Source organism: Stenella coeruleoalba (assembly GCF_951394435.1).
Source record: "Stenella coeruleoalba genome assembly, chromosome: 6".
Taxonomy (NCBI): domain Eukaryota; kingdom Metazoa; phylum Chordata; class Mammalia; order Artiodactyla; family Delphinidae; genus Stenella; species Stenella coeruleoalba.
This window is the reverse complement of record NC_137151.1, coordinates 73,091,025-73,108,627: the sequence shown is the minus strand read 5'-3', so window position 1 is coordinate 73,108,627 and position 17,603 is coordinate 73,091,025. Positions and strand designations below refer to the sequence as shown.

The window sequence follows — 17,603 nt, the reverse complement described above, 5'->3', positions numbered from 1 at the left end:
GGCAAATACAGTTTTCCCATTTCCTGATAAAAGGTAACAGAGGGAGGGCTGAGACCTGAAGAAAGAAGCCTAACTGTCAGGACGAGGGAGGCACAGAGGATCTGACCTGGGCCTGGGGAGCTATAGGTGTAGATATTTAAGCACATCCACTGTTAGGAATGACTAGACTGAAGATCAGTGAGGCTGTCTTGCCTCTTAGAGGCCAGCCTGGCTGAGAGGGTGACTGTAGATCAGATGCTTTGCTCCAAAGAAGCCAAAAAGTTGCATGTCATCCTGGTGAAAATTTCAGTATTAAATGAATTGAATTCTGAAACGATTGAGAAAATCTGAAGTGGCTGAGTTAACTGGATTGTCTCTTTTGCCTTCTGTCAGCAAGCAGAACTAGGGCTCAAGAAGAGATTCAGTTGCCACAGGAAAATAACATAAGTGACTTTTTGTACAGCTATGTCTGTGGCCTTTGAAATTTATAATCAGTATACAAATTGTATTCTCTAGTCAATCATCTTATATTCAGTACACAAATATGACAAAGCAAGCCTTTGAAATTAGATTGGTGGGAAGATTGATGGATTGTCCTACAAATGTTTTGGAAACAAATAGCTGGCAACTTAGGAAGAAAAAATTCAAAAAGCTGGATTCTTACCTCATACTTGTCAAAATATAATTTTCTATAAGGCAAAATTGTAACTTTCATGTAAATATTTAATAAATACATATCAAAGATTATTTTTAATTCATTAATTTATGAGGGAACAAATAAGATGTTAAAACAAGTCCAAAGAGCGTTTGAGAAGTTAGGTATTTATAGGCAATGTTAGGATAAAATTTCTCAGAGACAAAACTTTTTAGAAACAAAGCAAGTCCATAAACTGTAATCTTTAAGGTTATCTTTTCCGTAGGATAGAAATTTTTAATCAGAGAAAAAGCTACAAATTAACATGTAACTTTATTAAGTCTGGAGTCTTTAATAAGTAGTAACCAAGGATGGGACTTAGTACATTTCTTAGATTGGGGGTGGCAAATTTTTTTTTGTAAGTTTTCAGATAGTATATTTTTTAGGCTTTGCAAGTCACATGATCTCTGTCGTAGCTACTCATGGTAGCATGAAAGCAGTCTTAGTATGGCTATGTTCCAATAAAACATTAGTTATAAAAATAGGTGTGGGGGGGACTTCCCTGGTGGTCCAGTGGTTAAGGCTCCGTACTCCCAATGCAGGGGGCCTGGGTTTGATCCCTGGTCAGGGAACTAGATCTCACCTTCATGCCGCAACTAAAAGATCCCGCATGCTGCAACAAAGATCGCACTTGGCAACAGAGATCCCACGTGTGACAACTAAGACCTGGTGCAGCCAAATAAATAAATGTTAAAAAAAAAAAAAAGTAGGTGGTGAGCTATATTTGGCAGCAGGCAGTAGTTTTCAGTTCTCTGCCCTAGATAATTCTTGTGTGGCCTTTACTCTCTTATGACATTGAAAGATGAGCTGCCCCCCTTTTTGCTTTATTTCTGTAAGTCAGTATAAATTTCAGATGGATCAAAGACTTAATGTTTAAAAAAAAGAATGTAAAAATACTGGTGAATATTGTTTTATAGTCATTCTGTGGGTAAAGGCTTTCTAAAACATTCATGCAATTCCTTAGAGAATATAAGCACATTAAAACACTTCTATGATTTTGCAGCCATCAGACTGGTAAAGATTTAAAAGTATTATAACAGTGAGTTTGAGTGTGGTTATGAGAAAATGGACATTATCATTACTGATGATGAGAATTCAAATTGGGGTAACCTTTATGGATATAAGTTTGGTGAAATATATTTCAATTTTAAAAGGGCCTAGCCTTTGCATGCAGCAATTCTTCCTCTTAAAATTTAGCATAACGAAAGAGATGGAGAAGAAAGTAAAATCAGTATATAAGAATGTTTATTGCAGTATTTACAGTAGTGAAACTATAATTCAAATATCAACAGAAGTTTTATATAATGAAATTTTATATGTCCTTTAAAATAATGATGTATATCTATAGGAACAATATCCTTGATATATTTTTAATCAAATAATAAAGGAGAGAAAACAAATATAAAAGGAAGTGATTTTTATCAATATATGGGTACATAAATGAGATCATATTTTCACAACTATTAAATTGATGGAATTTAAATTTTCTCCCTTTGAGTTATGTTTCCTTGTATCTTCTCTGTTAGGCAGAGTCAGGAATTTATCACCTCATGGGAAAAAAGGGCAGGTAGTGGATCTTCCGGTAAGAGAGTGAACTTGAAAGTCGGGTGTCAGGAGAGAGGATCTGCTAAATGGATTTATATTGCCTTTTACCGGTTAAGGGCCAACCTGAAAACAAACAAACAAATAAACAAACAAAAAGGACAGGAAGTAAAACTCCATAATCCACAAAAGAAGAAGCATTCACAACCCTATGCTTACAATCATCACCCCACCCATGCCGCACATAATGCAGGGAGAGCTGCCCAATGCAGTGAAAATTGGGCGGGGTGAAGTAGAAAGCTGAGTGTGGTTGTCTGCATCCAGCTATCTTGGGCAGAGTACAGTGTTCATCAGAACAAGTCGCACATACCTGCTTGGAGCAGTAAGGGCGAGTGCCTGGCCAGGCTCAGGGATGTTTCTTGAGTCCTCCTTGCTGCCAGAGTGGCAGGAGAGGTGGGGTGGAACAAGAAAACTTTCAGACAAGCCATCTTGGAAACACGGCTGTCAGTATGTCAGGATAATTGACAGTGTGAGTGACAAGTCACCCTGCAGCTGCTAATATTGGTCAGCTGAAGAGAATTTCATCACACAAAAATATCTATGTCATATGAGACTTCAGAGTAAGCAAGGGAGGCTTCTGCTAGGCAGGGGCTGAAATTGCTGCCAGAGGAGAGTGTTGGTGAGAAAGTACTCAAAGACGATAGACCAAAATTCAAATGCAGTCACCCTAATCCACTCCCCTGAAGTCACCCCTCCTCCATTATTCACTTAAAGATAAGCATAGAACAAAAAGTCCCCAGCATGGGACTAATGCAAAGATACCACAAGAAAAAAGAAGGAAAGGAATGTGAAAACAAAAACCAGATGAAGAACACACCCCAGAAAAATTGCTAACAGTTTTCCATGAAATGAAATTAAAGATAGTGTGATCTCTCAGGGGGGAAAAAAGTGTTCAAAGAAGAGATACAAGACTCAAGGAATAAATGATAAGCAGTATAATAGATAAGAAAACTGAGTTGCAGAGCTTAGAAAGAAATAGAAGAAAAATATATAACCATATAGAACTGAATATTACATTAAAAACATCAAAAAAGAAGAGAAGGACTTCTAAAATACTTTCAGGGGCATGGAGGATAAAATTGGAAATGAAATGGAAAATAATACAGAATAAAAAGACAAGATAGAATGATTAAAATGGAGTCAAAATAAAGGAAGTCCAAAATAAGGATAATTGGTATCTCTGAAGAGAACATGACAAATGAAACAGGAAACAAAGTCAAATTATAACAATAGGACATTTTATTGAAATGAAGGCAAACTTGAATTTACAGACTGAAAGAACATATCATTTCAGGAAAAGTTGATGCTCACTGCTTAGTACTGAAACACATTCAGTGCTAATGAGCTTCAAAGATAATTAAAAAATTCTTTGGGCGTCTAGACAAAATCGAGTCACCTATTGGAGGAAAATTCATTCTGGTGTTAGTCTTCCTGGTAGCACTCTCCAGTTCAAGGAGACAACATAGTGATAGCTACCAAGTCCTCAGGGAAAGAAAATATGACTCTACAATTTAAAATCCAGCAAAATTCATATTCAATTATGTAAGCCACAGATAGACATAGAATTTCATCACACAAAAATATCTATGTCATATGGGACATTTATGCATTTTAAATATGCAAAGGAGAGTGCAGGAAACATAGCTCCAAGAAGCCCTTCCTGAAAAATATGAGAGGTTGAGATCAAGCCAAGCAAGCAATGGAGAAAACATGATAAATAAGAGTAGTATTGAGTATTGAATATAGAGCTAAGGCAAAAAAACAGTAGGCATATGCTTATAGAAGAACACTGTGCCTAGAGACTAGATCCCTTTTACATTGAGTGGTGTCTAGCCTGCTGTTTGTCTGGGGAGAGATGATACCTCATTGCTCAAATGTTCCCTGCGAACACAATCCTGAGAAATGAACCAGACAGAGAGCAGGGCCTTGCGGTCTTGGCATACACAGCCAAGACTTTCCACTTAGCACTATGCCTCTTTCAACAGGTATCTTGATTGCATGGAATATTTTAATTTTAATGTGTCAAACTTATCAATCTTCCCTTTTGATTTGTGACTTACAGTTTTTGTTTTTAAAAATTCTTTATCTACCTCCATGTTATAATGTCATTCTCTTATCTTTTCTTTAATCCATCTGGTTTTTATGGGCTTTTATATCCATCTAGACTTTATTTTGTGTATAGTGTAAAGCTGTATATGTATAACCAATTGTCTCAGAACTATCCCCCCCTCCCCCTTTCTGAATTATATCAAGTCTCCATATATACCTGGGACTGTTTCTGAGCTCACTATTTTGTCCCATTGCTCTGTCTATTTCTAAACCAGTATTACACTTTCTCAATTTCTGTAAGTTTATAATCCTCTTTGATATTTGATAGAAGTCCTCAATGTTGTTGTTCTTTAAAATTGGCTTGCCTATTCTTGACCTGTTGCCCTTCCATATAAATTTTAAGAGCAGCTTATCAAATTCCATGAAAAACTCTGTGTAGATTTTGATTGAAATTGCTTTAACTGATAGATTGATTTGCGGGATTTCTGCAAGTAACAGAATCTACAGGGGAAAATGGCTTAAACAATAAGAATATTTGTATCTTAACATGACAGGAAGGCTGCAGAAGGTAGTTCTGGGGATGTTGCAGCAGCAGATAATGTAATCAATGATCCAGGCTTTGTCCTTTTCCTGTGCGTGTCTCAGTGGTTGGCCTTCACCAGCTGGCTTTCACCCTCATGGTCCAAGAGGCTGGCATAGCTCCAGGCAGCTTGTCATCCTGTAACTGTGTCCCCGAAGAAGAAGGGAAATGTCTTTTTACATATCCTTCTTCTTCTCAGGGAGGAAAGCCTTTTTCAAAAGGGTTTTTTCCTAGCTGACTTTCCTTCCAGACCCATGGTCAAGAACAAGATGTTCAAATCATTTATATTCTCAATATTTTTTTGTTCTTTATCTATCATTCTCTGATAGACGTGTGTTCAGATCTTCAGTGTAACTGATTTATCACTATTTTCTTTTCCAATTCTGTAGGTTGTTGACTTAGTTGTCTGTATTAATCCTAATTGTTTATGTGTTTTTGAATTTGGGATTGGAGCTCATTTTAGTGGGAGGGTGTTTTATTTGTTTGTGCCATTGTTTTTTTCATTCTCTCTTGTACTCTTCCCTCCCTGTCTAATAGTTTGCACAACTCCTTTGTCCCTAGTCAGGAACCAGGTCTTATATTGATGGCTTGGGTCTCCTGCTGTGTGGTAATATTACACTATACCAGAAGCAGCTTGGTTCAGTTTCTGGGGGTGAAGCTAGGCCACCTGTCTCAAGGGAATGCTTTTAGTCCCCAAACTGAAAGTAGAAGCTGAAATCCCAACCATTGCTCCTTGCCTGTTTCTGGACTTGGAGCACAGTAGGTCTAAGTCTTCAGGCTCATGCCTTTAGAGATCTTATTTTTTCTCTCCCCTCTGCTCCCCTCCCCTTATCTTTTCTCTGCCTTTAAATCTCTATATGTCTTTCTGGTTTTTTCTTTCTGTAGTTTATCGATCTTTGTTCTGTTTTTGGAAGAGAGCAGAAGAATCAAAGCATGAACTTATAGCACCATCTTTATTGGCATTCCATACACTACTTTTTACACTCAGGAAAAAAGTATCATTTCAGGAAAAAAATCTGCTCAGTTTCCTCTGAAAATAGCTTTTGCTTTTCTCTATTTTATTAGAATCATTCCTGGAAACAAAAACTTCTGGTTTTTGTGTGTGTGTGATTTGTATATTTTTAAAAGCTGGTTATTGCAGATGTATGGTATTTCATGGCCTCTCTACATTTGAGGGAAAGAGGGAGAAAAAAGCATTTAAATCTAATTGTAGAAGCTTTGATTCACCAAGATTTTAACTCAGTGTTAAGACTGCATTCATGGTCTTTAAACTGGGCAGTCAGGTGTAAACTGATCAGTTTACTCCGTGGATGCCAAAAATAGAAATGAGAAATGCCTTCCTAGCCCTCTCTCCTGCCAAAATTAATGTTTTACCCTCTTTTGCTTTTCTTTAGTGTTTCAGTCAATCAGTTTTTTTTAACACCTTTATTGGAGTATAATTGCTTTACAATGTTGTGTTAGTTTCTGCTGTATAACAAAGTGAATCAACTTTATGTATACATATATCCCCATATCCCCTCCCTCTTGCATCCCCCTCCCACCCTCCCTATCCCACCCCTCTAGGTGGTCACAAAGCACCCAGCTGATCTCCCTGTGCTATGCAGCTGCTTCCCACTAGCTATCTATTTTACATTTGGTAGTGTATATATGTCAATGCTACTCTCTCACTTTGTCTCAGCTTCCCCTTCCCCTTCCCCGTGTCCTCAAGTCCATTCTCTATGTCTGCGTCTTTATTCTTGTCCTGCCCCTAGGTTCATCAGAACCTTTTTTTTTTTTTTTAGATTCCATATATATGTGTTAGCCTACGGTATTTGTTTTTCTCATTCTGTCAGTCAATCAATTTTAAGTGACTTTGTCAATGGTATTTTCCACTAGACTGAAAAAATAAAAAGATTGTTCCATAGCTAGCTGCTGTCAACATTAGGAACTACTTAGTCCTTTGAACTGAATATTCCCTGCTTAATGTTATTCCATTCCATGAACCTGTCTAAGCAATTCCTATCAATTCTCTTAGCTCTTTTCTAGCTCGTATACTTACTATTATCTCTGTTTCTCTTTGCACTTAGTTGAGGAAAGCGAGAATGAAGACATTTTAATCTTCTGTCCTGAGGCGCTGTCTCAGCACTGGTGTTTACACGTGTTCTTCTTTCATGGATTATCCTGATGGCTGGCAGCTATTTTGTTGTTCAGAGCTCCATGAAGTACTTTATAGCTGAGCTTATCAATATGAGACTGGTTTCTGGAGTTTATTTTCTAAACCATGAAGCACAAGCTCCACTTGTTTTCTAATGTGTTCCTTAACTTCTTGGTTCTTATGTGAATACACATACAATTTAGCCATTGAACTAGATGATCTTCCTGAACCCAGCACTTGAAAGGAAGAGATGGAGATAGTAATTGTCATCTGATTGTTCTGAAACAGCCACTATCCTAAGTGGATGGTAAAAATTGCTTCAGGCTTTCCTTTCTACTTCACTTTCTCTTCCTTTTCCCCATCCTACTTTCTTTAATTTTCCTTATCCCTGTTAGGAAACCAACTTAAATTCTATTTGATTTTTATTCCAAGTGCTTTTTCCAGAGTGCAGAATAGAAGGTATCTAAAAGAATTCCAAGAATTACCCAAACATTGTTATGTATATGTATGTATATACATATGTATGTACTCACATCATTAATCATTAATATATCATATTATGTATTTGTATATATTGACTCACTTTATTAGTAATTATATGTCAGTATATTAACTCACATCATTAATCATTTATATATGTTAAATATACGTATATAGGTATGTGAATATATGTGTGTGTATGTATATGTGTATATGTCTCCAACTTGTGAACTTTAGTCCCCACTGTCCATCTCCACCGCATCCTGTCACTTCTGAGGTTTCCTATTTCAGTTAATGGGTAACTCAAGCTAAAAACCACAGAGTAATCTCTGAGTGTTTCTTACCATTTACATTCAATTGTTTGTAAGGTCTGTTGCCTCTACGCTGAAACATCATTTCTAGCCCCTCCCTCCCACCCGTTCTACCGCTTTCTTTACTCTGACTTTACTAGTCTCTAGCTTGGAAATTTTCCTCTTCACTCATTTCTTTACTTGCAGACAGGGCACTCTTCCTTTTCATCAGTTCTTAATACTACTTCTAGTTATCTTTCTAAAACATGCATCCGCCCGTCTCATGCTTCAAAATATTTTATTATCTGTTGCCTACACAGTAAAATTCAAACTGCCCAACATTCAAGGTCCATCACCTGTGCTCCCAACTTAACTTTTAGCTTTCCTTTCTGGTCCTCAGGCTCGCTCTATCCCATTCTTCCTCTATCACCTCTCCTCCCCATGGTCAGCCTATGCATCTGTTGCCTCTGTATCTTTGCATATATAATTCCTGTGAAAGACAAAAGGCACCAGGCAATTAAGGAAATGATTTCATCTGGGCTATTGCAATAGGAAGAACATTCATTTATGAGGAACATTTCAAAGAAAGGAAAGGGTGCCTGGGGTCCTACAGAAGCATGTAGACAAAGGAGTTGACTGCATCATTTGTGCATCCCAGAGGAGTCATGAGGACAAAGGTCTTATTTTGGAATGTTCTAGGGCAGGGTGTTTCTTTGAGGTTAGCCAAATCTGGAAGACAAAGCAGTAGGGGTATTTCTTCATCATTATACCATTTTTGGGGGAGCAGGGCTCAGGTAAAGTTCAACATTGTCACCTCTGTACTGACTATTCTTTACAAATCCCAATTCCCCCATCTCATGCTGGTTTTTCTTTCTTCAGCTAAGTGCCTTTGAAGGCTGATTTCTATGTACTGCGCCACTTGGGCTTTCTTGTCCTCTGGCTTTCAGTTGCGTTTGACAAATGGGAGGAAGCAGCAGAAGATTTAAGAGCTGAAGGAGAGAGCTACTGGGAGTAGTTATTCCCCTGTTCTTTCTCTGTCAGTTGTAGAGGTGGCTGAATTCTTCCAAGGCCCCTCTCCATGGCCCCGGGGCACCAATAACATTATCCCCTCCCTTCCTCCATCTCTCCTTCTCTCCCTCACTCTCTCCTGTGTCCCCTCAGACCTAGGGGTGTTAATGACTTTCCAAATGTCTACTCCCTGGGTACCTCACCATTCCTTACTGGTTTCTTTTCATCTTGCCCATGCTTCTGTACCTAGTCCCTTTGTTGAATTACTTTCAGTTAAACCATTTTGGAGTGTTCTTTCTGTTTTCTGGCAAAACCTTAACTGATTTAGTCCCTCAACCTGGAAACCTTTCCCCACTTTTCAGCCTAGAGCATGCCTGCTCCCCCTTTAGGACAGAGTTCACATGAAAACTTCTTCAGCACTCTCCTCTGTGTGCTTGTAGAATTTTGACCATATGTTGTGGTGAGCTTATACCTTTGTGAACAGTTTCTCCCTCCATACTGTGTTGTGAGTACAAGGAGAGGACGTGATTTATGCCTCTTGTTATTTCCAGACCCTGTCACGGTGCCTTGTACCCTAAGTATTTGGAAAATGTTGATTGAGTGAATAAATGACTAGAGTAAATTACTCATCGGTGTAAGAGAGGAATTAATCAAGAAGGATGGCAGTGAATGGCCATTTAATTCATTCTTTTGCCCTATATATTAGTCCTCTTATGGAAAAATAGGAATTAAGAAAACTCAAACCCAAAAAATGGTGATTACTTGTTAGATCATTCCTATTTTCTTCTTGGTAGCAGGAATATCTATTTGAGCATAGTTTTTGTTTTTTTAGTTGTATTTAAATTAAAAAAACAGAGAGCAACCAGACCAGCTAGTGCTTGATAAATATTCAAATCAAAAAGACTTCTGCCCATGGAGCTTTTCCAAAGAACAGTCAGAGATGCTTGGGGATATTTTGTTTACTTCCCTGTGGCGTGTGTACCGCCTTCCCCAGGGTGTAATGCCCAGGGCTGATCAACAGCCAGAGGAGCTTGGAATCATTTGTTCAGTTTCATTGACCTATAAACCACTTCTGATATTTCTCGTATAAGATTCTCTTTTTACTTAGTGTATGTGTGTGTATTTATTTATTTAATCTATGTTCATTTAGTGCATCTATAATAAAAATCAGAATTAGAGAATAAATTTTAAAAAATTAATGAAACTAAGAACCATTCAATTTGTCCAAGTCAAGAATAAAACATGAACTTTATTCTCATTTACTTATGCTTTCATCTATTTTTTATTGGTCATAATCTCCGCAGTGACACTATATATATCCCATTAAATTGCATCAAAAAATTTTAGCTGTTTCATTTTTTAACGCAGGTGTCTGACTATAAATAATTTTCCACTGGATGCATTATATTTTTAATAAATTCCTTTTAAAAATATAAATTGTTTGAGGCATGGCTGCCTAGAGTTTTGCTTTTCAAACAAAGATATTTTTGAGAGTGCAAGGAGGTACTTTTAATAATTATTGCATGACAACAGGCTTTATTAGGCTGGGATGGTCCCGTGACAAGTGGGACATATGCATGTCCTCAGATATACCCCCCATCACTCACCCTGGTGCCTAAAATTTCTGTCATTACAGTGTTGTTTTAGAATCTCCTTTCTGAACTATAGATAAATTACATGGGAACACGAATACTTTAATCTATCATTAGCCATTAACGATTTAGCAGAAAATAGCTAGTTGACTTGGTTCAGAGATCTCTCTGGACCAGAAGTTAGCAAATTTTTTCTGCAAAGAGCCACCTAGTAAATATTTTAGGTCTTGTGGCCCATAGGGTCTCTATTACAACTACTCAACTCTACTGTCATAGCGAATAGCAGCCATAGGTAATATTTAAATGAATGAGTGGGCTCTGTTAAAATAAAACTTTATTTATAAAAACAGATGGGGGGAAAAATTGAGCTTACAGAGTTTTTTTGCCCAACCCCACTCTGGAGGAATGGGAGGCAAGCAGATAGTTTACATCTCCAGAACTGTAATACTTCTTTGCTGTTCCTTGCTGTCCTCAAGGACCAAGGCCCATGTGTATGTCGCCTTAAGGGCTCAATATTCTGGTGACTTTGAGGGTTAATTTGCTTGTGAGCCTAATCTCAGATTGCCCTAAGTTCAGAGAACTTAGGGGGATTCCACCAGCAACCTTGCGTTCTTGAATATATGATTTAGGCTAGAATTTCTGTGACAATCTTAGATTTATTCTAGAATGTTTTTGAAGCCCTTCATAGTCTGATGGCTTGGAACCAGGCTAACTTTATGCACCTTATGGAGCCAAGGCTAGTGTTTTGCCACTTCGTTGATCTTATCTGGCTTACAGTCAGCAGTGTGTTTGTCTTCACAGTTTCATTGCTCTGCTTATATTTTGTCACTCTCTTGATGGGACTCAAGCTTGCTTCTCTTTTATTCTTACATTGTTTGCTATCAGCTGTAGATCCTTAAATGTTGTATTTCTCTTACCCGCCATTCCAGATTCCTTTCCCATGCCTCTGAAAAATACTCTTTTACACAAATTAATGGCCCATAATAGCTTTGTTCAACTGTAATTAGTTGTACATAAGCAAATTTATGTGATTTCATGTGTAAAAGTATTTTTATATACTTCATACATTTTTCAAGTATGTAAGTACTTCATCCCCTTTTTGTTTACACTTTTACTCAATTAATCGCCGAAAGCATTTAAGGCACCCTTCAGCAAAAATACAAAAATTCATAGTGAACAAATATTTTCTGAGTGCTTATTGTATTCCAGACACATAGCAGAATGAAAGGCAAACTTTCAAATTAAAAGGAAGAAAGAGAAAGTAGATGTTGTAAGTGAAACAAAATCAAACAACAAACTCAAAACCAAATTGTGGTGCAAAAAATGATACAACTTTGAACCTAAGGCTTTTCTCTGAGCTTCTCAACAGCCAAGGTAAAAGAAAAAAATGAATAGGCTTTTATAATTCCTTTGGTTTAGTAAAAGGAACACATCAACAGATTAAGAAAGTTTTTCTGACCATTAAGTTAAAAAATTTTTCTTCTCTAAAATATTAATTCTTTAAAAGTTGGAGACTGTATTTACTATTTCTTTTCTATCTCTCTATGCTATCCAGTACTTAATACACATTGGATGATCAGTATGTATCCAAAGACAAGGCAACATTAGTATTGTCCTCATTTTTCTTCTAAAGACACGGGAACCTAAGAATTATACAAGGTATGAAATTAGGAAACATAGTCTATAATACTGTCCTCACTTCTGATACCAAGTACAAGTTCAAGAGTTCCCAAGACCACTCTCAAACTCAATATTTTGCTAGACGGGTTCACAGAATTCACTGAAAGCGGTTATATACACGGTCATGGTTTATTATGGGAAGAGATACAAATTAAAGTAAGCCAAGGGAGAGATCAGTCCAGGAAGGTTCCAAAAGTGGTGCTTCCAATTGTCCTCTCTCCATGGAGTCATGGAAAGCATTAACTTCTCCCAGCAGTGATGCACACATCACTGTGTGTGCATGAAGTATTCAATATGCATGAAGTATTGCCAGCCAGGGAAGGTCACCTGAGCCTTGGCATCCAGGGTCTTTGTTGGGGCTTGATCACTAAAACCTATTTGGCCACCCTCATAGCTGCCCTCAGTCTCCCTGCCCTCCAGAGGTCAACTGATACCATGTGACCCAAAGGCTCCACCCTAAATCACATTGTTGGTGTGGCTCAAAGCCACCACTTTAAGTTACATTGTTACTATCTGGCTGGCCCAAGGCACCCAGGTAAACAAAGACATTTTTACCCAGGCTGGACATTCCAAGGGCTTAGAGGTTACCTCTCAGGAGACAAAGGCAAAGGCCAGACCTTTCTTTGGGTGAGCTTACTTCTTCCTACACACAAGGTCAACATTGTGGTTCAAGAATCTATTATCTGACTTTGATCAGGGCCCCATGGGCTGGTTTACTGGGGAACACAACTAGTACTTTCCATATGGAGTGCTAAAGTTGAAAGATGCATAATCCTTGACTTTCCCTTTACTCATTAAAAAGGAATTTAGAAACTAAAACCAAAAAATAAAATAAAACAAAATATTTGACCCTGTTTTTCTTTTCAGCATGTGATTTATGTTAGAATAAAAAGTTAAAACATTTTAGAAAAAAGAATTTCTTCCTTTTGTTAGTTTTAACAAGTCCTCTCTTACATTTCAAGGGTTCAAACATTCTGACATTTCACTGAGGTACTTGTTGATCTTATCCGTTTTCTTTGTGATTCTAGAGCTGTAAGTTATATAGCTTTAAGATTTCAGGATTTTCTGTTCCATTTCTTCTATCACTCAGAGGGTTTCTTTTTTTAATTCTTAGAAGATCTTTATTCTTTTTTAATCTCTAGACATTTTTCAGGTTTATTTCTTAAGGTGTGGAGAGCAGAAGTTCACTTTTTATTCCAGGGAGCACTAATTTTGATGAGCCAGGACAAATTAAGCTCCCTACCATAAAGTAAGTTCCATGCATGCAGGGTTTTTTTTTTTCTTTTACTGTGTAGCCCCAGTGCCTATTGCACTACTTGACACATACAGACACTCAGTACATATCTGTTGTGTCAAACAACAGTTTTCAAAAAGTTAAAAACCTAACCCTTGCACAAATCTAAAACAAGCAAGTATCAGAGATGTAGTTAACACATTAATGAGAGAAGCCAGCAAGGTAGTAGTCCGTTCTGAAACAGACACCAGATGAATGCAGGCACAAGATTGCTAGGTTAGCGTTTAAAAATGCTTACCGGGCTTCCCTGGTGGCGCAGTGGTTGAGAGTCTGCCTGCCGATGCAGGGGACACGGGTTCGTGCCCCGGTCCGGGAAGATCCCACATGCTGCGGAGCGGCTGGGCCCGTGAGCCATGGCCACTGAGCCTGTGCGTCCGGAGCCTGTGCTCCGCAACGGGAGAGGCCACAACAGTGAGAGGCCTGTGTACCACAAAAAAAAAAAAAAAAAATGCTTACCATCATCCAGGACAATAAAATTGTAATTATGGGCTTATCTTTTCTACTGCACAGAAGCCATTCGCATTTCTGCTTGGATAAAATTCATTTGCATTGCTATAGGACAAAAATCATTTTTGTAATGTCAAACTGTTCTTTGTTGCCCCAGTGGCTTCCTGAGTGACAGCACTTGCCCTGCTTGTTTTGAACTTCTACTTAGTTATTGCCCACTTCTGGGTACCCATCGTCAACATAATGTACGCAAGCCACAAGCCTCATGATGACTTCCTCATTTTACCCCTTGTCTCCTTTCCATGTAGACCCAGTCACATTCAAATTACCCAAGGGGAATGCTTCCTGAGTGCCACAAGTTACCCTACCTATGACCCTCTATAAAGGCACTTACCCGTGGGTCCTTGCTCTGCTGTCTGCCTGCCTGCAGTAACCAAACTTTGAGCTTTGGGTGACTTTCTGTGGTCCTTTGGGCATACTGTCCCCCCCTCTCTAGGGCCTGTGAATATAATAAACCCTTTAATTTCATATGCGTTTCTGAGTGTAATCTCTCATGCGTTTCTGAGTGTAATCTCTGCGGCCGTGTTAGAGTGATCCTCAAAAACCCCGCCAAGGGGGCTTACTCCCCCTTTTACCACCCAATGGATATCAGTTTTTCAGAAATTAACATATGTCCTTTCAGAGTTGTAAAGTATTCTAATCAGCAGTGAAAATTAAGCCAAATAAAGTATTCTTAGTAATATTGGAGAGTTTAATTTCATCTATCAAGTCTGGAAATTAAAAGATATATCCTTCTTGATTTCCAAATGCAAAAACAATTATTAGTTGATTGGTAACTTGATTTACTATATATCAAGCCAAGTGTTTTACTTCAAGTTACTTTTAGTCTATGTTTATTCAGATTCAGGTATATAGTAGGTACTCAATAAATATTCATAGAATTAATAAGTAAAGGCAGAATTTATCTAAGTATTCTGGCTCTGAAGGAGTCATGTCCAAATAATTTTCTCTGTCAATGCTACTTGCTCATGTTTATGAAAGCAGTGAGTAGTGGGGAAATTAGAAGCTGTGGAATCAGACCGACATGGTTCAAATCCCAATTCTGTTAACATATTGGTTATATGGTTTCCAGGAAACCACTTAACCCCTCTAAGCTTTCATTTTCTTTCAGGAAAATGGGGATAATAATACCTACCTTGCTAGGACGTTGTAAGCATCGATACGTACATAAAGGATTGGTCATAATGTATGCAAAATGCCTCATACAGATTTGCAGTAAAATGGTAGGATATGGTTGTCTTAGTCAGTTTGAGCTGCTATTGCAAATTATCATAGACTGGGTGGCTTAAATAACAAACATGTATTTCTCCCAGTTCTGGAGGCTGGGAAAGGGAAATCCAAGATCAAGACACTGGCAGATCCAGTGTTTGGTGTGGCCACCCTTCCTGGTTTGTAGATGGCCATGTTCTCGTTGTATCCTCACGTAGCAGAGAAGAGAAGAAGAAGCAAGCTCTCTCTGTCTCTGTTAAAAGTACTAATCCCCTTATGAGGCTGCACCCTCACAACCTAATAACCTCTCAAAGGCCCCATCTCCAAATACCATCACATTGAGGATTAGGGTTTCAACATATGAATTTTGGGGGGGACACAAACATTCAGTTCATAGCAACAGCCTAAAACATGATTAAAAAGTAGAAGAATTTACTGTCATCTAACAAAATAATGGAAAGAAATCACAGATGATGAGAGATCAAAGTAGAGATATGACTTTCTCTTTTAAAATCTGTAACAGTTTCCTATTCTGCAAGCATAAATGAAATGCTTCTTTTTATTATCCTGTTATTGTTTTAACTTTAAGAGTTATTTAGGGTATGGTTTGAGGAATTTATTAATTGGTGATAGCAAATAGTCTGTTTGTGGCTTGTTGGCCTTGTGAGACCCCAAGAATATTGCAGCTAGATCAAGATTTCGGTGTTCTAAGTGATTGGTTTCTGTTTAAGCCCTCAATTAAGATAAGTGTTCTAGTTAATTTTGCTGTGTAACACATAAGCCCAACATTGAGAGGCTTAAACCAACCATGTTGGTTTAAACTGATCTTGTGGATCAGGAATTTGAAGAGGGAATAGCCAGGATGGTTTACCTCTTTCCAGGATATCTGGAACCACTGTTGGAGATCAGGGGTGACTTAATGGCTGGGAACTAGAATCATCTGAAGGTCTGTTTGCTTTTATGTCTGGCACCTGGGCTGGGAGGGCTTAAAGACTGGAGCTGCTGACCAGAGCATCTACACGTGACTCCTCTGTATGGTTGGCTACCTTTCAGCATAGTGTCCTCAGGGTAGTTGGACTTATGACATGGTGGCTCAGGGCTCCAGGCACAAGTATTCCAGTCAGATGAGGCAGAAGCTGCATTGCCTTTTATGACAACTTCAGAAGGCACATAGCCTCTCTTCTATATATTCTATTTGTTGTAGTGCTCTAGAGCCCACCTAGATTCAAGGGGAGGAAACATAGACCCTACAACTTGGTAGGAAGGTGGCAGGGTCATATTGTAGAGAAGAATGTGGGATAGGAGATATTGCTGTGGCCATCTCTGGAAAATAAAATTTGCCACAATGAGTAATTTTGTAGAGGCTTATTTCACATTAGAATATGAAATGAAATATGTCCTATAGTTGTCAAGGGTATTTCCTTTTAGTTGAGCTATTGTCACTGCCCTGCTAGTCACACACAGTTTTCTTTGTGATGGGCTTTTATCTTTTTCTTAATGTTGCATTTTTTTTTAGTATGGGTTCATTACCTCACTGATAGAGCTGTTTTAATATTTAATCTATTCCCAGTTCCCAAGTCATTTTCTCAAGTGCCCATCAATTCCTTATAAGTGGTTAATTTAAACGACCTTTGAAGCATGACTGCATCTGGCTAAGGCAAATCTAAATGTCAACCTTGGAAGCATCCAGTGACATTCAGATGACTCCTTTCAGTATAGGGCCTCCTTTTTCTATCATGTGTTATATCTTGTCTAAAGAGGACCAGAAACGGTGCCTTTCCCACTCAATATTTTTAGCATTGTTGAAAAAACTGACACTCTAGAGTCATGCAGACTTGCTTTAATCCCAGAGGCCCCATTTAGTTGTGCGAAACAGTGTAAGTTTCTTAAAAGTTATGGGTTGGTTTCCTCATCTATACACTGAAGATAAAAATCCCCACTTCAAAGAGTTGTAATAGGGAAATTAAATAGTCAAAGAAGCTTCTGATGTAGGGCCTGGTTTATAGTAAGAACTCAACAGTAGCTAATGATAAGAAAAACTGTCTTTGCATTTTCTGTGCCTATAAATTACCTTTCAGCATAATAGGTCTTGATCAGGATTTTGAACTGATTGTGCCAGTTTCACTGGACAGGTAAGTGTCCACACTAGGGATGATCTTAAGTGTCTTCCTCTTCGTTACCCTTTGCAGGTGACAGAAAAACATTCACCTGAGGACAGTGATAAGCCAGGGAAGGTAATTTCAGGAACCTGGGGTTGATGGAGGGCAACCTTTTGAAAGATGTTTTGTCTCTACCAGGTTCTCCATGGATGGTGACTGGGTTGTTAAAAGGGCAGTAAAAAAGTTTTCAAATGAGATGTCCCTTTGCCTGACCACCACAGGATTCTTACACCTTATTGTAAAAATATATACATATTTAGAAATGTATTAAAACTTGGGCAATATGTGCCATGTAAGAAATAAAGTACAAAATGTAGGATAAAATTTTCTCATATCCCTCGGGATT

At 38.2% G+C, this 17,603-nt stretch overlaps 1 protein-coding gene across 7 annotated transcripts in view; it reads left to right on the top strand.

The window, feature by feature from the left end:
• Positions 1-17,603, top strand: part of PDE11A (phosphodiesterase 11A) — a 466,258-nt gene that overhangs the window by 212,091 nt on the left and 236,564 nt on the right. For 6 of the 7 annotated variants that reach the window (XM_079923541.1, XM_079923542.1, XM_079923537.1 and 3 more), the window contains exon 5: positions 17,288-17,332. The exons of the other annotated variant lie outside the window; for it this stretch is intronic. In XM_079923541.1, the coding sequence (XP_079779667.1) occupies positions 17,288-17,332 (45 nt within the window). The remainder of the gene's footprint in view (positions 1-17,287; positions 17,333-17,603) is intronic. 7 annotated transcript variants of the gene reach the window in all.